Source organism: Coturnix japonica, chromosome 4 (genome assembly GCF_001577835.2).
Source record: "Coturnix japonica isolate 7356 chromosome 4, Coturnix japonica 2.1, whole genome shotgun sequence".
Lineage (NCBI taxonomy): Eukaryota > Metazoa > Chordata > Aves > Galliformes > Phasianidae > Coturnix > Coturnix japonica.
The window spans coordinates 27,730,847-27,754,561 of NC_029519.1; the positions used below are offsets into that span (position 1 = coordinate 27,730,847).

The following is a 23,715-nucleotide window of genomic DNA, read 5'->3' on the forward strand; positions in this document are numbered from 1 at the left end:
AACAATATAGAACACTGCACAGCAATAAAGCATCTGATCTTCATGTGCCACCTCTCAGCTACAGGACAGCTGAATTTTTATAACAGACAAGCAAGTTTTTTGATCCAAAAATGCATACTGATGTAATTACCCATCTGGAAGTACCAGCACTTGACACCACATCCTTCTCACCATTTCAGGTTTTTTTTTGTTTTTAATTTTAAATAAAACTACCTTCTAAATTTGGATTTGGGAGAAATAAAAATCTTCCATTAAAAACTCCACATCTGTTCATGCCTCAAAGTTAAATACAGTACAGACTTGAAATGCACATCTTGATGCAGTTTTATCACAAAAGAATGACTACATTTGGTTCTTGGTTAAGTGAATGAAACAACTACTACTCTTCTATAATTAATAAAGCTCTCAAGCAGGCTGGTATTGCTCTGCATGAAGAAACTAGGCCTTCTTCATGCAAGCCGTCACTGTACTTAGTGTATTAGGGATAGCTTCACTGTAGCTTTATTTCATCTTTTCTCAACAAGAAAAGAAAAATAAAACGTCTAGTTTTCCCCTTATGTGAGATGAAAAGATACCCAGAAATGCCTATATTAAAGTGCATCTTTAAATGTAAATAATACAACTGAGAAAAATCAAATCTGGTGTCTTACTTCAGCAAAGCTGCTTCTTTCTCCTCCTTTCCTGCCACAACACTTCCAGCCCCAGATTTCCTAGTGGATGAATCTCTGCTGGCAATCACAGTATAGTAATGTCACACACACAGAATTGCAACGCTAGAACCCATGGCATCATAGAAAATACTCCACTCATTCAGTATCGTACAAATGTTGCCAGCTTTCCCTTCCAAATAGCTCCATAACTGCACTCACCATCACTCAAAAAAGCAGAAATCTCAGCAGTGGCACTGGGAGCTGCCAGTTATGACTCCATTCCTGAACAACAGGTAGAATTTGCCTTTCCCACTACTTGAGACCCTTCAGAGAGCTTCCCCAGGCTTTCCTCCAGTCATCCAGTCACACTAAGATGCCTGGGGCAAACTCTTCTGGGCAATAAATTAAAGTAAATGCTGTTTCCAATGGCCTTTCAAACTCCTTATTGAAGTGGATAACTCGAGTATGGGATTTAATTTCTGGGGCCCTACAGGAGGCACTCACAAGCACAAACTATCCAGTCACTGAAAACTGAAACAGTGTTACAGTAAGGTATTCTTGTCTTTCCTGGACAGAGTTTACATTTATAAACCAAAGAGAACACCTCTAGATTTGAAACAGTAACGAGGCCATGCACAAACAGGCTCTCCCTGAACACGGGCAGTTATTTTGTAAACTGCTTTTTGAATACATGGTAACAATTTATTTTTAAGCGTGCACCTTGACAGGAGATAAAACCAGAAATGCAACCTTACATGAGCATCAGTTAGTTGTAATTTTATTAGATTTATCAGGAGGCCTCAGTTAAAACTTGCACAGCTTTACATCATTTCATAATGTATACCAAATGCTATTTCATTCTCATTAACATACATCTGAGATAGAACAGCTAAAGTAGAAGGTGAAGAACTAATCAAGACAGAAACAAAAATAGCTTCTTTACCCAAAACAAAGACATACTAACAGACTAATACTAACTTTAGGGCATGCCATGAAAAATTAAAACATGCCCCAAAGTATTTTAATAATATAATGACTTGGCCTCTATAACAAAAGGTACAGAGAGCAAACCATTGTTCTTCCTCTTTATCTTCTACCTCTATGACAGAAATTCAAGCAGGCTTAGCTTCTTGATGGACTACAGTGCTAGACTGGTTGAGTACCACTCCTAACTAACATGGCTCTAAAACAACTGATTAGGGATACACTACCTGGACATAAACACCAGCTTCATTGCCATCAAGGTGTTAGTCCTAGAACCACAGATGAAAGAAAGCAATGCAAGTTCACAGTGGGTTGTAATACATTGCCAAGGGACCTGCCAGTTCACATCATCTTAACCCAAAAAAGTCTGTGAGGTATAGTTGCATTCAGAATTTAACCAAGACTGACTATGCTATCAATCCCACCCTTATTCACAAATACAACTTCACAAATACAAAGGATTCATAAATTCAAGGATGCAAGTTCTAATACAGAAAGAAGTTTTACATTTGGTTTATGTGGGTTTCTTTGTTTTGTTTTGTTTTCCTTCCATATGCAAGGATTCCTAAGCCTGGAAGCAGAAAAAATCACTGAGGTTTTGGTCTTCTTATCTGTGGAAGAAAGTGCTTCTCTGCAGTCTGTTTACATTAGGATGAATTACTGTTCCAGGCAAATAGAGAACATGGCTCTGTCCGCTTCCATATAAGACTTAAAGGCTCTAAATAGCTGCTACAGAATTGACTAAAGTTATTTGCTTCACTTCTGCTGTATCCAGGCAAGGGGGTGCCAGTGCCAGAACTGCCTGCCATCAATTCAAACACTGCCTGAACTCAAAATATTATCATTATAACCATGATATAGAGGCAGATATATAGATTTTTTTCTGTTTAATACATGCTGTTCATCCAAATCCCACATTGCCCAGAAGGTAATGCAATACTGGACAGCACTGTAATGTTTCCTGGAGGCACCAGTATCACGCAACATATAAACGGCATCACCTATTGCACCAGCACAGCCAGTGGAGTAAAAGGAACCAGGAAACTAGGCTAACAGAAACATGCAGCTTCTGTTCAACTCTGGTTACTCCTCTTCTTGGCATGCAGCCATCATTTCCCTCCTCCTTCCCTCCTTTACACATCACTAAGAGGTTTTCCCCTTCATCTTCTTTTTGAAAAATGAGTAACATAAATATTGAAACAGGTCTCAGTGCTCTTTATACACAGCAGAGCACGAGCATTTCAAGGCTACCTGTCCACAGATAAATCCCAAAGGAAAAGATTGCCAAGGCCTTGTACCTGTACACCAGTCTTGCATCTGCAGAGGAATACTTTGTGTTGACACCAGCTGTTGTCCTATTCTTACACAGTGGGGGTAACCTTCAGACACTCTATCTTTGCTTGCATCAATTCTGTAGCAACTAGCCTCCTCTGGTATTACACTGAGAACATACCCATAGATGAGGTGGACAAGAAGGGCAGAGAGAGCTCATATCTGTTCTTCACATACAGAGACATGGAGACTTCACAAAGGCCCTCCCTACCCAGATCCCTACAAATCTACTGTAGCATTCACATCATTCTCTGGGTTGTAATTAACTGAGCAGTGAGGAAACAGAGGCAGAATGGGAAGGAAAAGCCTGGTGTCAGTGTGCCTCTGGGTCTCACCCTGAAATGAGTTGGCACACATGCAGGGTGCAGACCCAGTCTTCTGCACTCAAAATCGTGTTCAGAGCTTCCATTTAGTCAAAGCTCTGCAAAATTAAGCCAAGTCTCTATGGATAGATGAAATTTACTCATGCTCACTACCACGTGAAGAATCTTCTGAAATTGAGGATTCATTATACAAAGGTCTAATTTTGATCTTCTCTTGGCCCTTCTCCCAGCATCAACAAAAACAGCACAGAAATTAAGCATTTCAGTTATGTTCGAACTTGATCAAAAGCAACACAAAACTTTTAAAGCAAAACAAAGATGAAGCAATGAGAAATTACAGTACCTCTGTTTTTAATGAGAGTCCACTGTTAAAGAATATAGCTGAAACAGCAATGTAAGTTATGGTAATTTCTGGTTTCAAGGGTCCTAAAAAATACAGACAGAGAACAGAGTGAACCACAGTCAAAAAGACAACTATATGCATATAAGTACATCAACAGGAGCCTTTAGAAAAATATCTGCCAAAAAATATTATAAGTTCCTTTCTCATAATGAGTAATGTTTCTATTAGGTTACAGAAAGGTTGCTGTTCGATCAGTGAGTGAAAAGTGAGGTTCGATGTCACACAGATTTGGCTTCCATGATCGCAGGCCCCTGGGGACTAATGGGTAAATTCTGTACATGTGGAAAAGGAGGGGGCAGCTTTCAGAGTTTGTCTGTGTCATCAGACCGCACCCATAGCATCAAAAAAGTTAAACCATACACTCAAATGGAAATATTAGCTGCTCCCTCCACAGGGGCATATCATTTACAAATCTGCTTCTCATTCCTTCCCCCACAGCACACACATCTGTCCAGCTGTCTGCATGAAGGCAACCAAGCCTGACCTGCCACAAGCTCCTTAGGGCAAGACAATTCCATGTTACTCCCCCATAGAACAAGGGGAAAAAGAACATATGTCAGACATGTTGCCACAGTGATATCCGCCAGGACAGATGCCTACATCTCTGTGGGCTCTGCTATATTAAAAGCTTACATTTGTGTGTATATATATAATTTTTTTAAAAATATTTTTTTCTGGGAGATTAAAATACTTTTTGCACTCCTATAAAAATGATGAATTACTTTAATACCATTTGCCTTTGGATGCCACCAAGAGCTAAAAGAAAACACTCTCATTTCACAAGCATTCAACCAGGTATTTCAATACAAATAAAATATCAGCAGTCTACTTGAGAACAAACTCATGTCCTAACTCTGCACGAGACCATAAGTCACCATGAGCAAAACCACAGCAGCAAACAGGCAAGTCTTTACTCCACACACCAAAAAAGATCTTTTCTGCTCTCCTGAATGAATGATCCATTGATGTGAGCTATGTCAGCAACCCTCAAATTAGAGGGATCTGACTGAAGGCTGAGCCTACTCAAATTTGCATCTCAAGTCATTTAAACACAAATCCTGCTGTCAGAGAGAACTCTGTTGATAAGACATTGGAAGTATGTGTGTCAAATTAAATAATAATAAAAGGAAAAGAAATGAGAAAAAAAAATCCACCTATATTAAATGCAACATAAAAATGAGCCAGGAAATGCAAAAGTTAAAGTTGCATCAAAGCACATGGCCAGTTACAAAATTAAGGCAACTTAACTGAATAGCCAGAAATACATATATATATTTCTGTATGGCTATAGATACCATTTATACACAGTTATATAAATCTTCTAATCTCGTAGAAGGCTTGAGTACAATACATGTGTGCACATACACACCGAGCACATAGACAGTTGGTCAGCTACTCGGCTAAGTGAAAGGTTGCTCTGGGACCCAGTTTTTCTATCACAAGATTTTTCACTGCACTACATGAATTCCATTACACAGGAGGAGTTTGTACCACTACAGAACACACACGTTCCCACAGCACGACAAACTCTGATCAGAACAGCTCCCCTTTATCTTGCATGCAGTAGACTCATCAGGAAAGCCCTTTTCATGGAAAGAAAGAAATAAACAGGCACATTCACTCAATAGGAAATCACAGCAGAAGGAGCTTGGTTTGTGCCCTGAAGGTGAGACGAGCACACCAATCTTTGCTTTGTGGCACCACATCCCCCTGGCACAGATGCTGGATCACCCATATTATTGAGTCAGGCCCTGCAAATTGCAGAGCATAGTTTTGTCACCTGAAAGATGCTAAACAAAGGGGTTTTTTATTTCCACGTGCTGATATTTTCCACCACACTTTCCCCCCTGGTTTCAAAATAAGCATCGAGACACCCTGGCTTTAGAAAAGCAATATTGCTATATGGAACACAGCTGATGGTTTCTACCAATGCTTGTAAATACTTTTTATAAGCTAATTGTCCCAGAAGCAATTACCTTGTGAATGTTTTTACAGTAGGAAAAAAAAATGACACTGAGGCCCTCCAGCATAAAATACAGGAGATAAATTGAGGAAAAATAATCTCATGTTCTGGTTTAAAGGATCTCCCACATGGCTGCTAACAGTCAGCGGGACAGTCACACCAGAAAGGGACAAACCACCTGATATTACAAATCCAAATTTGCCTTTAATATCTGCTAAAGGCACAGGGTGGATGCTGCGAGAAGCTCCACGTGGGCCCTATTCGCCTTCATAGAACAGCAGTAGATGTTGGGAAGGCTCCTCGCACAGCAGGCAATGCCTGCCCTCAACTCCGTGCGGTACCGCAGCCTGGGCTGGCACTGCAACCACTCGGAGCCCTTTCTAAACCACTTTAAACCACCACGTCGGATCCACAGGGAGAAAGCTCAGCCTTCAAACTTCAGATTCATTTAGGGAAAACACGCAGGTAAAAGCAGAACCGGACTCTCGTCACACGGAACCGCCGCTGGAATTCTGCTGAAACGTTCTACTTTCCTTAAAGCTTCGCAAACCCACGAGGAACTGGATATTGAATTGAACGGGCCCCTCCGACAACTCGCTGCCCCGCGTGCAGCCCCTTCCCCCGGGCGGCAGCGCATCGCCGGGCCCCTCCGGGGCTGCGGGCGGACTCACCGCCTTTCACGCCGACGTCGGGCTCCAGCCTGGCGGCCGCGATGACCAGCACTATCCCCGCGATGAACCACTCCTTTCTCAGCCTCTCCAGCAGCCCCATGGCGTCCCTTCACCGCGGCCCGGCCCGGCGCGCCTCAGCGCAGCGCCGGGGCGGGGTACAACCCGCCGCCCGCCCGCCGGCAGGGCCAGCAGGATCCGCCGACAGGAAAAGTCTCACCCACCGCCGCCATCGCTACCGCGCACCTCCGAGTAGATCCGCGGCACCGCGCGGCACGGCGAACGGAGGGCGGACACGGCGAGTGCGGCGGAGCGGAGCCCTCCCGATGAGCCGCCGCCAGAGCGACGGGCGGACGGCGCGTTGCTGCGGGCGCGGGGCTGCGAGGCGGAGGGCGGCGGGTAGCGCTGTGCGCTCCATTTCGGTACATTACGACGGCCGCGTGACTCCCGGCCGCTGACGAGAGACGGGGCGGGCGTGAGGCGGCAGTGGAGGCTGTCGGTGCCGGCGGTGGGCCGGGTTTGTGTGAGGGAGCGTCCCCGTGTAGCAATAAAGTACCGAGCGAGCCAACCTCCGCCCTCCTCTCAGCCCGTCACCGTGTTACCCCGACCCGCAGCCCCTCGCCCTGTCTCCCAGACGGGAAACGCCTCTTGTAACGCGCTGACAGCCTAATCGGCTCCGATTATCTCTCTGCATTATGAGTCCGAGTTAACCGGCTTCCAAACTTGAAGAAATTCCCGACGCGAAAGACACTGGGTTTATTTCAGCGCTAAGTACATCTCCGTTAAACCACAGCATCACAAAAACCTAATTCCAGCGCTCAACCCGCGCTGCTGATTTGCTATTCCTCTCTTGTCCCAGCTTCCCTGATGGATTCATTAGCCTGGGCTCTGCCCGGCCCTGACCCTTCACTCTAAATCACATTAACAAGGAAATGATAAAGTATAAAACGTTCCATCAATGCAGCTGCTCAGACAGGCACAGCCACAGCTGCCTTGTTTCCAGGCATCTTAAGCACACAGCAGTCCTGCAGTGCGATTTCTAAACGTTTAGGTGGGTTCATACCTCACTATCTACACACACACGGATTTCAAAGAATGACCACAAAATAAATGCATAACAGCTGTTTCTTCCATACAAAACTGGGGTTATAACAAGCATAGGACTCAACTGCTGCACAGGATGGATAAGTTGAATCAGCTAAACTGTAAAGCTAATGTTTGTTATTTAAATTGTATTAAATCTTTTTGGCCACTCAGGTCCCAGGTGAGGTGGCTCTTCCTGCCTGCCCAGCCCTTGCACCGCACAGAGGCCTCACTCCACACCCACAGGGCAAAAAAGGGAAAAAAGGATGATTCAGGAGAAAACTGTAACTGCAGGGAAGTAACACGTCCATCTATCGAGACTAACAAGTTAGAAACAGCTGTGTTTTATGATGAGTGAAGCCACTGCAACACCAATTGCTGCAGACTGATGTAAAGGGTGAGTGGGCACGGGAAGCATTCAGTCTGACAGTGAAATCCCATGTTTTGGTAAAGATAGCAAGTCTCTCTGCATGGTTTTCACGCAGTGCTAATCCTGACTCTGTAGACAAATGCCAATTGCAAATTTCTGATCCTGCCCACCACCCAAATTGACCTGAGGTTCATTTGGGAATAAAACTCTGAATTCCTACTTGTAGCTGAAGCTAGTCAGAACCGTGACTCAAATACAAGGACAAAAGCTGCTGAGAACTCTGAATGAGCATTTTTACCTACCTCGGGATTGCTGTCCCAGTGAAGAAGGTATTCTTTTTTTTTTTTTTTTTCTTTTTGAAGTATTTATCTATAAACTAAGGAGAACATCCTTTAGGCCCAGTTTATCTCTTAGTTCACTCCATGCCCAATTGGCAAAAGTATGAAACCTCAGATTCTCTCCCACCCCAAGCTCTCTCAGATTCTTATCACTTCCTTCTCCAAAGGATTAGTCCTTCCCTAGGAAAGGATGAAACATCTCATTGAGGATCAGAGTTAGAACAGCTAAGAGTAAAAATGCTACTGGGCTGCTGACAGCCACCATGGGAAAAGGATAGGTTTTGCTTATACTTGCTAAAGAAAAAGATTTAGCACTGCTCCATTGCTTTTAGCACATACCTTATCCTAGAAAATTTTCCAAGAGATCTGAGGTTCATAATAATCACTTTCCCCCAACTGTGCTACAAAATACATGGATTCACAGGGTCATCATCTTTCATAATCTTCAAGGTCCTATGCAGATATTGCAAGCTGCATTTTTTTTTTTACAGAGATATCTTAGATGTTCTTCAATTATAATGATAGGCATATATGTGTGTATATATATATATATATATATATATATATATATATATATATTATTTTTTTCTTAATTAAATTGTTCCTGCTTTTAATGAGAGAGGCTTTGTAAGCCCTGTCCTACCCCACCACCTCCAAACAGGAAGGAAGAAAACACTACCAACATATGTGTAACTGGCAGGGCACTCGTGTTTGCCAGACAGTGTTGCAGTTTTTATAAGCAATTTGTCATCCATATTGAGGATTTGTTCAGTGTCTACCACCCAGAAATGCATCCTGTAACATGGCACTTTCCTCATCAGGTTCCCATACAGATACTGTACATATCCTGATTAACCTCTGGGACTCCATCAGGTCCCAGTGTCATCTGGCACCTGTATAAGTGCATTCTCCATTGCACCATGCAAAACAATTTCAGGATAAATTTAGCTGTGACTTAGACACAATATAAAACAACAATTTATTATCTAATTTCACAGGACTAAATTTTCATTTTTGTTCAATTGATTTCAAGAACAGAATGCAAACATACCTCGGGGCTTCCAGATGCTTTCTTGCCTCTGAAGGCCCTGCTGCTTCCTTTTGCATAAAAAATGAAAGCACTGTGATGTGAGCAGCTGTATGACACCAAAACTTCATTGCTCACAAGTAAACTAGTAAAACCAACAGTACTCCATATGCAAGCAACAATCAGTTGTCTATGTCTGCAAAGATGCAAAAATGGGCTGCACTTTTCTGGATGTCACCTTAAGAAGGATTAGCCTTGTGTTGCTTGAAACTCATGTCAAGATGTTGTTTAACATTTGTGCCACATGGAGCCTGTTTCTTATGTGTCCCCAGCATCATCTCTGCACAACATACCTGGCTGCCTAACTACTACGCAGTTTTACTATTTTTTATGGTGGGATTTATAAGTTCCTTAGTGGAATGTATCATTTTATTATGCATTTGGGCAGGAGAGACTTCAGTATAAAGGATCATGAGATAAAGGGAGCCTAAATGAGAGGAAGAGTTAGTATTAAATAATTTAACTTGAAAAGAACAAAGATATTCAGACTGAACAAGATAAAGAGAAGTGTTAATTATAAATAGGAAAGTTGAGAAGAAAAAGTGAAAATATATGGGAAGCAGTTTACAACACATTTATATTTCTCACAGGCACTTAGTCACATCACCTCAGCTTTTCTCAGCAGTCAGGAGAGATGGCTCCGCTGATCCCATTAGCTGGTTTTGCTTGTGGAAATGGAGCTCACAACACTTACTCTGTCCTGGCCTAGGTCCTTATAGGTAAGGAATCTTTTGGTTTTTGCTACTGAACATTATAAAATGCCAGCGAGTGCCTACGTATTGCCAGCTTCAGGACTTACTGCCGTTAGCACTAAGCTGTAGTAAGAATAGTGTGAAAGTTCAACTTAGAATAGCACTTAATGGGGATTTAAACATGCAATTAGAGGCATGCTTTTCTAAATAAAAGCTAGGAAATGATAAAACTGTCTACTTCTGTAATGGTGTGACTTCTCAACCCTCCCACCCAGAAGCTTTAAATGTATAATGCTTTTCACCTGGGGCTTAAGATTCAAAAGTTTAAGATGTTTAAAATAAAGTAAGTGTCACAATAAATCAAATGGGATGATAAAACTGTGTTTGAAACCACTTACTGGCTTCTTTAACTGCAATTTTAAGAACAAAATTCTCAATTTACTTTCTTTGCAAGCGCGAAAAATCATCCATACTTAAGCCTGAAAAATGAAATAACAAAAAAAAAGTAAAGATAGCTTCTCTGTATTATTTCACATTTAGCAATATTTAGATTTAACTTGCTAAACAAGACTCTTTAGAGAGAACACTACAGCACTTTTGTACCTTTTTCCCCTTGCACTTCCCAAAATAACTGTTTGGTATTGCAATAATACAGAACCTCCTGAAACATGAGCAGTCTCAGTATAAAAACCTTTACTATCTTTGTGTAGGAAAGAAGCAGATGATTTGTTCCTGGGTGTGCACACATGCACAGATGCCAGCTTTTTACTGCAGTATCAGTGCAATTAGCCACTCTGTGGGCAGAGCATACAAGTGACAGGAAGAGGAGAGCTACTGTACTTGTCACAAAGGTCAGGTTTGCAAAGAGCAACCCTCAGAGAAACCACAAATGTGTGAGAGTGTGTAGACTTGAGAAAGAGAGAGCTGTTAGAAGGGTGGTTTGTCTTAAGGTTGCTGAAAACAGGCTTTTAGAAATTCAAGGCTTAATTTTGGTAAATGAATGTCTGTGAGGAAGGCTTGCCTATGAGGAAGGCCAGCCCATGCTCCAAACTTTCAGACAGAGCCCAATTTATCTCATGCCCATCCCTCTGGATTTTAACAGGATCAAAGAGTTAAAAGGTTCAGAGAAATGGGCCAAAGCTGTCAGGTGTTTTTGCCTCTTGGCAGCACTCTGAATTGAATCAAAGTCTGAACTCCTCTGCCACCTCCTGCAGACATCATCATCAGCCCTGTCCTACAGATACAAGAGAAAGCCTGGATATACCAGGCCCCATCTACTGAGGTGGGGGGGATCAGGTCCACTCCTGCCTCTCCCCTCAAAGTTTCAGAGTTAAGTGGAAAACTTACCACAAACATGAAGCAGGTTAAAAAAATAAATAAAAGGTAACAAGTGAAGTCTGGAAGGGAGATTAATAAACTCATTAATGAGGAAAATACGTAAATAGAAAGGAGGAGATTCTATAATAACTACTTAAGAACAAACCAGCTTCTGTACAGATATTATATCTGTCAATAAAAAAAAAAAAGTCAGAATGCTGACAACCCTTCATCCCACAGTCTGTGGCATTAATAAATGATGAAGCGTTAAAAAACTGGGACACTTTGTGCCTATAACAATATCACATGAGGACGAGGGAATAAAGCTGAAACAAAACAAAGGACATGATTGTGTATTGCTGGCAAATAACTATATAAATGAAAAACAAAACCTCAGAAACAAATACAGTACACCCCCATAGTCATCAAACAGAAGAAAAATGACTGCTTCTTTTTCTTTTTTTTTGTCAGTAATCAGATCCACATTTGAAAATCAGCACTGCGTGGTTAAAGTTTTGGATGCAGTAATTATTCCAGCAGTGTCCAGCCCAAGCTGCTGAGTTAAACAAAGACAGAGGGGGGATGGGATAGAAGCGGAGACTGAAAGTGAAATTGAGGTAGAGTTTTGGGGTACATATCTCCCCAGGGTAAATAGCACCTCCAAAGACACAACCTGGAGGCAAAACCTTTTAAATCTCTAATCCCTGCAGTGTTTCAACAATGTGAATCAGTTTTCACAAAGATTTCCAAGCAGCATCCCTGCTGCTGGCTACCTATGAGGCTTGTGCCATGCAAGTCATTGAAGGGGAAATCTGAGTTTACATGCATCTCATCCAAGCTCCCTGGTTTTGTTTCATGTGAGCAGCTTAAATGCCAAAGCCTTGTGCAGTGGCAAGCATGGGAAGGGACTCTTAAGTGCAAGCAAGTCGTAAAACACAGAAAATAAACTAGAAACAAGAAAAGCAGATAAACACAGGGAAGGATTATCTTGTTATGTAGGCTGAGCCATAAAATTGAAGCCTGAGGAGGCTGTATTGGGTAGGGCCCTCTGTTTCCTTTATAGAACACACATTAAGAGGAGTTCTGCCTTGATCCCTTTAGGAAGCAGGAGAGTTACAACGGTGCCTTTTCCCTGGGAGCATTTCTAAGCTTTCCTCATAGGAAGCTTTCCTTGTGGTGAATTCTCAAGTAGATCAAATGTAAAGGCAAATCCCAATTCAGAATTAATTGGCATATTTTCTTTTACCAGGAGATAGAAGGATATTGAATTCCTTCCACGTAGATGAACTCACAGCATTCCTGCAGTCTCACATTTGAGGGACCTGTACCTGACTTTGTCAGCTTGCAAGCACAAAGCTGGCAGCAAAATACATCTTTCTAGTTTTGCTACTCCACCCTGCCATTCAGATGCTTTCCCGCCCGCTGTCCACAATCTACTTCAGCATTTTCCTGTGGCCTCGGCTTCCTTCAGTTTTGTTGTAGTTGCGGGTGAGGTATCACAGACCAACATGCTGTGCCTGACATGAAGCAGTCCCAAAAACCCCTGTATGCTCAGAGCCAGATGATCAACAGTTAGGAGCCTCCCTGTTCCAGGAGTCGGGAGTAATGCCTCACTTAGAAGCACTTAGCATGTTAGCTCCAAGTTCATAAACATCCTGTCCTTTTCTTCCATTACTTTATGAGAGAAAGTGAAGGGGCTCCTACCACAGCAGACCTCCATCCCCTCAAGGCACGATTCTGCTCTGAAGAGGGGACTACTTTTAAGAATGGGAAAAAGAAAGTGTCGCCAGCCAAGCACCACATCTACTGCATAAGTACCACCACTTGCTTATCCAGACAGGTATTCACTTTTCATCTGCCATTCAGCAGCTATCTGTGCATACAGCAAGCTACGTCTGAGTCACACAGTAATAATCACTGCTTATATACAAGATCCCTTGAGTACTGTATATTAATGTCTGGCTGGTAATTTAATGGCACCTCTAGGCATAAACAAAAGTTTATTAAAACAGTAAGTAAAATGTTCCCAAAGACTGGCCTGCATTTCTAATTTTCTACTCAGCATTCCAAAATACAGAGCAGCCTTTTTATGCAAAAAGGGTATGGAGTTAACACCAAGTAGCAGTGTTTTGTGCAAGTTAGACACAGAATGGCCCAGAGCAATAGGATACTTTATTTATATTAACAACCCGTTCTTTCTTATCTCAAACTACCACCAAACAAAAATTTGGATTTCTAGAAAACACGTGCAACTCAAGAAAGCAGCAGCATGTCAATTACTGCTCAGAACCCAGGTACTTGGCAGACCTAGGCCAGGCAGCCCAGGCCTGGAGTCCCTGCCAGCAGCTGGCAGTGCCCTCTGTAGTTAAGAGCAGGCTGTGCTCTCAGCAGTGGTATATGAACACAATGCTGTGCCTTCTCAACATGCACATCCTCCTTCACACTAGATGCATGTACCACAAATTTTGGTGTTTCAAAGACCAGCAAGTTTTTCTGTTTGTTTGTCTATGATAAAGCTTGAATTCAATAGAAAGCAAATATGTTCTTCAGCTTTTCTGCACATGCATGCTAGGATGAAACAATGTGTGCTAAAGACTACAGCATTTCCCAGCTCCCAGACAGTGACATGCCCCATTCCCACACCAAAACACCACCCACTGGTGCTCCAACTCACAGAACACTTTGGTTTCTATAGCAAGGAAACTCAAACACTCTGGCAAAACAAAACGCAGCCAGAAATGCTCCCATATTCCCCACCTACAGGACCAGAACATATACAGATGTTGCCAGGTCTTTGCTTAGAACCTTGAAGCACTTATTATCTAGAGCACTTGCCTGCTTGTCAAACCAAGTCACACAAGGCATCTGAGAAATCTCTTGCAAACAACACCAAGGGAGAAGAGAGACTGCAGGTGCTGCAGAGGAAAATCTCCTAGGTAAGTCACTTAATGCCGGTGTAGTATAAAAATCTGGGGTTTTTTTGTTGTTGCCTGGTTTTTTTTGGTGGTGGTGCACTCCTTAGTGTTGAACACAATTCAGCTTTTTGTCTTTAGAACAATTTCCTCATTCTTGAGAGATCATCATGAAAACAGATCTGCTACTGCCCTACTAGCTTTAACCTTCTGAGCTTGGCATCCCAGTTTATTTTTAATGGTTTAACCCTCAACAAATAAACTCTTGCACCTTTCACTATCTTTTTAAAGACTATATGTCAAAGCACACAGCACTATGTGTAGGAACACAAGCCTTACACATGTACCTGGTTTCTTCTGTTCATCAGAAACTGCTGGCACTGTTCATGCAAAAGGAGGCAGAAGGCAAGGTGCCAGGGGTCACTGTAGTCTTGGTGCACCCTTTCCGGTATTTCACACTTCTCTTTAAAGATCAGGCAATATATTAGTCTTTGATAAAATGTCTGGCTGTTATTGACCTGAGATAAAACATCACCACAAAACATTCAGGCACTAATACAAATAAGAGGTTGCAGGATCTATCCCAGAACATAAAACTAGGCAAATTTACTCTGCTGTTAGTGGTTTCAAACTTGCCATGGCAGTACATTCCCCCAAATCCTCAAAGAGATCAAGCAGTCTTACGCGCAGAAGCAGGATTTGCATTCAAACCATTCTTTCATGAGGGATATTATAAGGCTTCACTTTCTAGGTTTTGTATCTCCTACATAGGATGGCTGCTTAGAAAACTCACCCTTCAATGGGAGTATTTCTCAACAATTTAAGCTCCATATTGTGATTTAATGCCCAGTTCCACACTAAACTTGAACACATTTTTAAGGTGATGTGGCTTACTCTTAGTTAGAAGGTCTATGACCTTAAATCATATGCAACAGCCTGATTTAATAGCGGATACATAAGCTGTGCCAAGACTGCAACCCACTGACTACTTCTTTTCTGTTTCTGGAGTGGAGAAGAACAATGTTGGTCAGAGTCTGGAAGCTTTGCATATTCATACTTATCACAGTTGTTAAATGTTTGAAAATTCAGGTAATGAGCAGGCAATACTCCTGCTGCCTTTGTACTGCTTGGGGGTTTGCTATTCTCATAATATCTCTGCAGAAACCATTCTATCAAGTCAGGGTTTTTTTCCCCCTCAAATTGAATTAACACTTGTACATTGAAGTTTTCAACATCACCCATAAGATTTTTCAACTTGTCAAAAGAATCTGCAAGGTCTCTAACCATGAATAAAAATGATTTTAGATATCATCTTTATTTCAAGGTTTATTTCTTGGGATTAATTTAATTGATTGTGCTGGTGTCTTGTTAAGCAGCTGCTGAAATAAACAGACCATTTGTCTTTCTGTGTAAACATATGGGTACCTGGTTTAATTATGGTTCATGCTAGTGCTGGGAGGGAAAAAAACAAAACAGAGGAGAACAGCCCCTGCTTTCCACAGTTATACCATAGATCTGTAATTGCAAGGATTTTCTCATAACAAATTTGTCTCCTTTTCCTCTAGCTGATTTTAATAATTCTTTTATCATATCCTCATGATTTTTCTTCTATGTATCTCTTGAACTTTTTTCTGCACACATCCACAAGAAAAAGACGTTCATGTTTTATCCTTTCCTGATATAACTCGGAGCAGCCCCATAAATCTCTCCTTCAATATAATTCTCATTTTATGCTTTGCAGACCTAATCTTGATTTGTGTCTATTAAAATCATATTAACCTTGTTTTATGGCTGTATAAAAGATCAGTCTAACCCAAGAACTTCAGATAAAATCAAAGGAGGTGTGTTCCACTGGATTTTAAACATATTTTTCCTTTTCCCAGGTGATTCTAATTAAGATAATCGCCAACAGAAATAATATTAATTAAAAAAGCAACAAACCAATGGTTGCAAACAATTCTCTCTAGACACCTTTTTTGTTTTCTTGCAAGGGTTATTTAGTTTCTTTAAAACCTTTAGGCATCCAGATTTTCTTGGTGATACACATTATGCAAGCAGCAACTTATGGACTTAAGTGAGAGATAATACAAGGAGAAGTAACTGGATACTCCAGCAGGCAAGAAAAAGTCACTACTGTAATAAGTACAGGAAACTCAGACACATAAAATCAGTTATCAATAACCTTTTAATGCTCAGGTAAGCACCATCTATAGCAGCAAACATTTGTGTTGCAAATGAAATATTAATAAACACCACACATCTGAACAGTGGAAGTCTGCATAAGCAAGACCTATGCTACCCACAGTCTCAGCTTTTTGCTCTCTGCTTTCCCTCTCCAACCAAACCACTCCACCAGCTTTCCATCTGTAAGGTGGAATGATACAAAGATGGTAACAAAAATGGTAACAGATATTCAAAAGGTTATTTATAAGGAAAAACTCACTGATATGGAGGCCTTTACTGGGAAATGCTGAAGCAATCTCCACCAGGGAGCAATCTCCAAGAGATGCTGCCTCAGTGGTGGTCAGCCCTTAAACGAGGTCTAGAGGAGGTGGAGTCAAGCTCCACCCCTTCCGGGAGCACAACCAGATTACTCTCACCTGTGCTCCCACAGCTGACCCAACACTTGCCTCAGCTGATTAATCACAGGTTCAGGCTGTGATTACCAATTTCCCATACACCACCATAACATGTCAAAGCACCAGCAGGAGCGGGTGACAGCAAAGAACAAGGTAAATGCTTCAGGACTGGTTCATTTGGAGGCCATCAGAAGACCTTGGAAAGAGAAGAATAAGCTTTCTTTCACAGGACACATTTGGCCATAAGCAGACATCACAAGCTTGAACCTAACCTTTCTCCCACATCTTCTGATGCACCACTGCTAAAAACCAAGCCATGCCATAGCAGCCATACAGCTGCATAAATGCTCAGACACATGTGGGTGACCAGACTTCAGTGTTCAGAAGCAAGATCAGACTCCGGTCCTTAGAAAGGCTTCAGGGTAGGGCAAGACAGCCACACGTCATACTTCTCTGCTGCCCAGTGACATGCCAGGTTTTGAAGACAAACCAAAAGCCTGCTTTTAAATGATATATGGATGAACATCCTACTTCAAGTAAATAGAATTTGACATTAGTTAATTTGTCACTAAACTGCTAAAAATTCAGATAAACAACTAAGATGAGACAGTAACCACACCATTGGCACAGCTTGCTGAAGGCAGCTATTCGTCTAATAACATACAAACTATTCTGATTTCCTCATATCGGTTTATATTTTGGGGGCTATCTTGGGATATCCTATTTTTACACTTAACGAAGGAACATACGAATTCTAATCAGTTTGGAAATCTCCAGAGTCCAACAGGAATTTGCATTTCTGCATAAAGAAGGGCTGGATATGGAAGAATAAGATGGGGATGATTTGGATTACACAGAATCAGGTAGGTTGCTGTCATGGTCAGTTCCAACACAGGATTTAACACAGTTGGTAAGAGTTACCTTTTCCCCCCTCTTCTGGAACAAGGCCAGCTGTAATTAGATGTTATAATGAGCAAGTGAGCAATATGTTTGAATTCACAGCAGAGCAGTGAACTTGTTTTTCCTCACCTTCAGTAGCGTATTTTTGCCCTCCTTCTTCATCTCTTTGCTGTTTTGTAGTTTGTGTCAAACAAGCCTCGTTCTCCTCATTACAGACAAAAATCTTTGCTTGTTGAAGTGCTGAGAGAGCTAATTCTTTTGGTTCTCACTTGTTACAGAGGCCTCCTGCCAAAGAAGCCATTTGGCTTAAAACACAGCAAACAGCCTCCCCTTCTCTCCCCCACGGCTCACTTCAAGAAGTCTGTTTTCATAAACACTGCATCTTGTCTGCACTGAACAGCGCAACTTGAAGCTGCCATATCAAATACACTTATGGAAGGCAGCAACAAAGAAATTCCTAGACAGACTAATGATGACCTCCCACAAGCAAGGCACTTAGGAAGCTCACTCACTTCCCTGCTTTGCATCTTAAAAAGTAACAACTGAGTGGCACAACTGCCAAGCATACCTGTCCTGTTGGTCACAATGGAAACAAAAATCAGAAGCCATCAGCAGTAGAAATGGAGATGTCACTGATAAACTGAACCAGACACTTTGGGGACAAATACAACTTGAAGCCAGCTAAGTAGCAGCCTCTTAACATACAGGTCCATATGAGCAAAAGAGCTGTTCAGAAACAATGAATCCCTATGTCATAGGTCCCTGCAACTCATAGTGCAAGCAGAGGGGACAGAAAATGTCTCATGGCAGTAACTTAGAAGTTCACAGGCATGTGGTCTTGCAGTGGGTCTGTCAAGATCATCATTGCTCAGCCCAAACACTGTAGGCAAAGTGAAGATTCCTCTGTTTGTTCCTTTGACCTGTTCTTACAGGCTCCAAATCTGAGCAGAAAGCTTTAGTAGGAAAAGCAAGGAGTGAAGTGTTGCCTCTGTTCAAGTTAATAGGTAAAAAAAAATGTCACAAAGTCCCAACCTTGTGGCAATCACATTAACATTTCTGGAAGTAGCAGAGCCCAACACATCCCTACAGAAAAACCTCTATCTTTGAAAGACTGAATGTCCCATGGTTATATATCCGCACCAAAGGAATAACTGTGGTTCCTCTCAAGGCAAAAATACACTGTTGGACAAAACTGACAGTAGCACCCATTGGGCTCCTCCACACCAAGGGAATGAACAAAGACATTCAAAACAAATGTGAATCAGGTTTTTGCTCAGAGATCAGGATTCACGCTTAGAAAAGGAAGATGGTAAGGATCACCCTAAATAGCAAACAACTATCCTGCATTAACAGGGAATAAAACAACTAAAATGATGCTGAACTAAGCTATGATTTAAACAGTTCTGTTCTTTATACCCAAGGCATTTTTAATAACAAAATAAATATCTGGAAACCAATGTTAAGAAGATTCTTGTAGTATCTATTAACAAGACCTGACACTTTCTTTAGAGATGGTCACAGGGACAAGCCCCATACCCTTGGGGCTTCTCACTGGGTCTTGCAAAGTTCCTAGATCTTTTTTATAATTTTCCGTGCCTGCATTTCCCTCTATCTTACAAAGCTGCATAGACCACTACTTGCTCATTGCTTTGCTTTATTAAGATGCAGTTCATGTTTTCACCTGTGTTGTATGTTTTGCAACCATGAAATATGGATCTAAGATCCAAAAGATATGAGAGTGTAAGGAGCCTTTCAGACACACATGCTTTTGGAGAAAAACACACCAGGCATGAGAGCAGTGCTGCACTGTTGTCTGTGACCTACAATAGCTTTTCATACAACAAATTGTTTCAGGTGTTACGTTAGAATGAGTAGAGAGCTCTTTCAGCATTTTCATCGCGTTCTGCTAAAATCCCAGGTCTGACAGAATATCTTGACAAGCGAGTCCACATGAAATATGTTGCTAATTATTTATACACCTCTTCAAAGGCTCGGCACTTCTACTTGCACTTCTCGCTACTCCTACCTACCCAGGCCCTACAGCTGTTTTTCAATCACTGAACTGAAACCCCTTAGAGTAACAAGTTTATAATAGAGGTTCATAAACTCGGCAGTGATTAACAGCATGGGTTAATCAAATGAGTGTAGAACAGGCTTTCCCCCCTTTTCTTTAAAGAGAACTGGCCCCAAGTGTTTTTTCCCTTATTACCACGCAGAAATAATTTTGCAATTAACTTTTACTTACTGGTGTCACAGCAGGCTCCGCGGAGCCCCAGCAGAAGCAAGAACTACTGTGCTTTGCAGCCTCTGGGCACGCAAGAACCATCCCCTTGCAGAGATGACACTACAGCACAGCTGTGGGAATTTGGTGACGTTCAGGCTTCCCTGGTCATTACTTGGTTCCTTATGAGAATCACCAGTGACAGTCCTGCCCATAGCTAAACCCACTATAACAAACCTCCAGCAAACTCCGCACAGGTGCTGTTACAGAGTTCAGCTACTTGTAACCAAAATCTCACAGGTCACCAGGCAAGAACAGGAGAGGTGCCCAGAAACATCCCAAATTCTCAAAAGCTTGTAGCCAGGAGACACTGCAGTGTTTTAATGGCTCTTTTCTAAACCCTGAATGTACCTTGCTTGTCTGCCATTAACCGCAGCATTTCTGTTGTGTTTTCTGGAGTGGGATTTTGAAACAAATCAAGCTGAAATTGCAATGCACTTCAGTTCTGACAAAGAAAACTCCTAGCATGAGTTAGTTAAGAACAGTGATACAAAATAATTAACTACTGAGCCAGTACTGAAATGTTTGCTGTTTGTTTTGTCTCATCCAGTCAGCACTATTTTCTTCCAATACTTCTAAAAAGAACTATCAGCTGTCAGTCACTTCAGTAAGTTTCTCTTGCTGTCATCCTAATCACTGCACATACATGTTTGGGAGTTTTTTGCTGTTATTTAGCTGCATCTACAAGTTCTCTTTGGGAATGTGCATTTTCTGCAAGCATCCTGCAGTACCATTGCATGTGATGCCACCATCCTCTAGCCAATTCTGTTCTTCTTATCACCAAGCCTTGCTATAACATAAGACATCACACCATACAACGATGGGAACACAGAACAACACAAAGAGCCACAAAGTATAAAACTGAAACCAGGTGCCACCAAGGATATGCCTCTGTGTAGGATTAGCTTCTGCCTGCTACTAAACTCTTACCTCACTGGGCACAGCAGCGTTATCCCTGTTCCCCACAAAATGGTGTGCAGAAACAGCTCAGGAACAGCAAGCTGCCAACATGCATGTCTTCTGCAGGGCAGACAGCAGTGCCTCGCTAGGCCCTAATTAAGCCATCACACAGCTGCAGGCACTCACAGCAGATGAAGTTTAATGCTTGTAAAAGCTTCTAAAAAAATTAATGTAAAATCTTATAATTAAAGTTTCAAATACTCATAAAAATGAATCAAAACAAAACAAAATAATAAAATATAAATAATAAAAAAACACTTTGTCTTTCTTTAGACTGAACTGTATGGGCCCAGTGAGCACACTTGCAGAAGCAGGCAAGCACCCTGGCAGCTCAAGTCAGTGTGCCAGAGGTGCTGGCACATTTTGGATAGCATTGCTAATGATGTGCAATAACAAATATGCGCAGTTCTAGAAAATGTGCTGGACTGCACCAAAAAACCAGACATTTTGTTCAATCAAGTTAACAACTGCATGCTGTTGAGATTAGTAAGTAAATCTGCAATTTGATGCTGCATTTGCTATATACAGATATAAAAATGTGCATTAACATACAAAGGTGAATGATGTAATCTTTAAAACTACACGGTCTTTGTGCTGCTCCTGGTCAAAACAGGCAATGAAACAGTTCAGCACAAGTTTACTTTGTACAACTTCAGTGAAACATTTGAAGGTGGACATGTCTATAGGGGCTTTTCTGGACAAGCACCTCCATGTATATTTACATGGAACCATTTTATCATGCCTCGTGTAACTGGTAAAGCTCACGTGGAGTTGCCTGGTTGCTCTCAGCAAGAGGCTGAGTGCTGGAATTACAGTGCTGTCTCAGCACTGTGGGAGGGATGTAGTAATGTCCTACCTGGTGCCTCCAATGGGAAGCACTGGTGAGGACTACAGCAGTGTTACACAGAACATCTCAGCCACAGAAAAGGGCTAGGGGAGCAAACATAGCCAAGCAAGATTTGAAAGAACAAGTTTCACTCCCCCAAAAACAACAGTAAAAAATCACTAGCAAAAAACACAATGGTTTTACCTTTATCCAAAAGCAGAAGCGGAGAAGTTTGCCCCTGGTGCGATGGCTCTGATTTCATACAGTGCTCAGGAAGCTGCTGTATCTCAAAAACCTCAAACTGGAAGGCGGACAAAGCAATGGACTTGCAGCATGTTGGGGACTTTGAGCTATGAAGCATGCAGTGGAAGGCAGAATCAGAGTGGGTGTGTAAAGAAGACTTGTGTGCAGCCATGCAGGAAGCCGAACGGTGATGGGTGACACTGGCACCAGCTGCCACTGAACAGCACCGGGTGGCCAAGGCAGGAGAGCAGCAATGCTGCCAGGTTGGGTCACGAGTGAAAAAGGCCTCAAAGTGGCCCTCCAGGAGTGCTGGAAGAGCCCGGGGGTCGAGGGGGCATTCCTGGTTTCCTGCTGGGCGGTCTCGGCTGGGCCCTGCTCTGCAGTCTGCTCACATCCCATTCACGAGGAGAATATCCAGCTTCCTTTGTCTAAAGTGTTGAGTGGTTATGAATAGTAAGGATAGACTATCTGTAATTATTTTTAAATAATTAATGGTTTTGTTAGATCCCTTCACTTTTACATTAGGTTTCTGTTAATGTAAGTTAAATCAAAATGTACTTCAGTTTCCAGGCAGCTCCCGAATGTATTTTTCATTCTTTCATAACATTACTTCAAGCGCTCTATGAGGTGTCTGTGACCAAGTCGGCTCCCCAGCCGGCAGCCTCCTGTCCTCAGCACCTCGGAGAGAGCCCCGTCGAGCGGCCGCTCCTCGAGGGGCGACAAGGCAGAGCGGCGGATTCCCTCGCGGCTGCCGGGGCCACCCCCTGGCCGTGACAGGGACTTCGGCGGCCCCAGGGTTGCCCCTAAAGGCGAGGAGTGAGCTAACCCGGAGCCCCCCGCCCATCCCGCCGCCCTCTGCCCGTTCGGAGCTAAACGCGCTCATTCGACACAAACGCCGCTAAAACTGCCGGGATAAATTATGCAGAGGGATTTCAGGATTTGTTTCAAGTAATTAAGTTTCGATTTCTTGCGTTCATTTCAGTAGCAGGAAGCACGGGGCGCCACGGATGGCAAAAAGTATCCATTGATCGTTCCGGGCTGGAAGTTTGATTTCGTGACCGGACCCGAAGTGGGGAGGGGGGGAGGCCGCTGTGACCCCCACCGGGTGTGGGAGCAGCTGCCCAGTAGGGGCCGGGGCTGCCCCCACAGCGCAGCCTCTTGGGATCGGCCGGGCCGGGCGCTGCCCCGTACCGAGATGGGGTGCGCTGCGAGCGGTGCCCGCATCCGAACGAATGAAAAATTCATGGAGCGCATTAGGATCGGTAAAATATGAATGCGCGGCTTTAAATTTTAATCGTAAATCAGAACGCGGATACATGAGAGGCGACAGGGATTTCTCGTCAGGTGTCCGCTCGGGTCAGGCTGGGGGCGTGGGCTGGGGGGATCTCCCTTCCTTTAGGGCCCGGGGGCTGCCGGCCGGCTCCTGTCCCCCCGCCCTGGGGCTCTGTCCTACCTCGGGGCAGCGGGCACCGCTACGTGTATCTCGCTGAAAGAAGGGGGAAAAAAATTAAAAAATTTTAAAAAATCACAACCGAAAGCCACAAAAACGATCGCTCCAAAAATGCGACCGCGGTGCCGCGGGCACAGAGAGACCCGCGCTGAGCTGCGGGCGAGGACCGCGCCGTGACCGGGACGGGGGGGTGAGGGGGAGCGGGGCGGTGCCCCCACGGGGGCCGCGGGCTCTACGCGCTGCGGGGCCGATGCAGGAGGGAGGGGGGTGGGGAGGGCGGGGGAGAATGAGGGGAGCGTCTCTCCGTGAGCCCCGAGCCCGTCCGGCCCCGTCCCGACCGCGTGGGGCGGCGGC

General features: G+C 43.1%; 1 protein-coding gene across 5 annotated transcripts in view; it reads right to left on the reverse strand.

The window, feature by feature from the left end:
• The window catches only part of SLC10A7 (solute carrier family 10 member 7), a 134,958-nt gene extending 128,354 nt beyond the window's left edge, over positions 1-6,604 (reverse strand). For 2 of the 5 annotated variants that reach the window (XM_015861163.2, XM_015861160.2), the window contains exons 1-2: positions 6,327-6,550; positions 3,633-3,715 (exon numbers count right to left, since the gene is read on the reverse strand). In XM_015861163.2, coding sequence (XP_015716649.1) covers positions 3,633-3,715; positions 6,327-6,426 — 183 coding nt within the window. In that variant the 5' untranslated portion in view covers positions 6,427-6,550. Of the gene's footprint in view, positions 1-3,632; positions 3,716-6,326 lie in introns of all 5 variants that reach the window. The other 3 variants (XM_015861162.2, XM_015861161.2, XM_015861164.2) reach the window with 3 other exon arrangements.
• Positions 6,605-23,715: the final 17,111 nt, after the last annotated feature.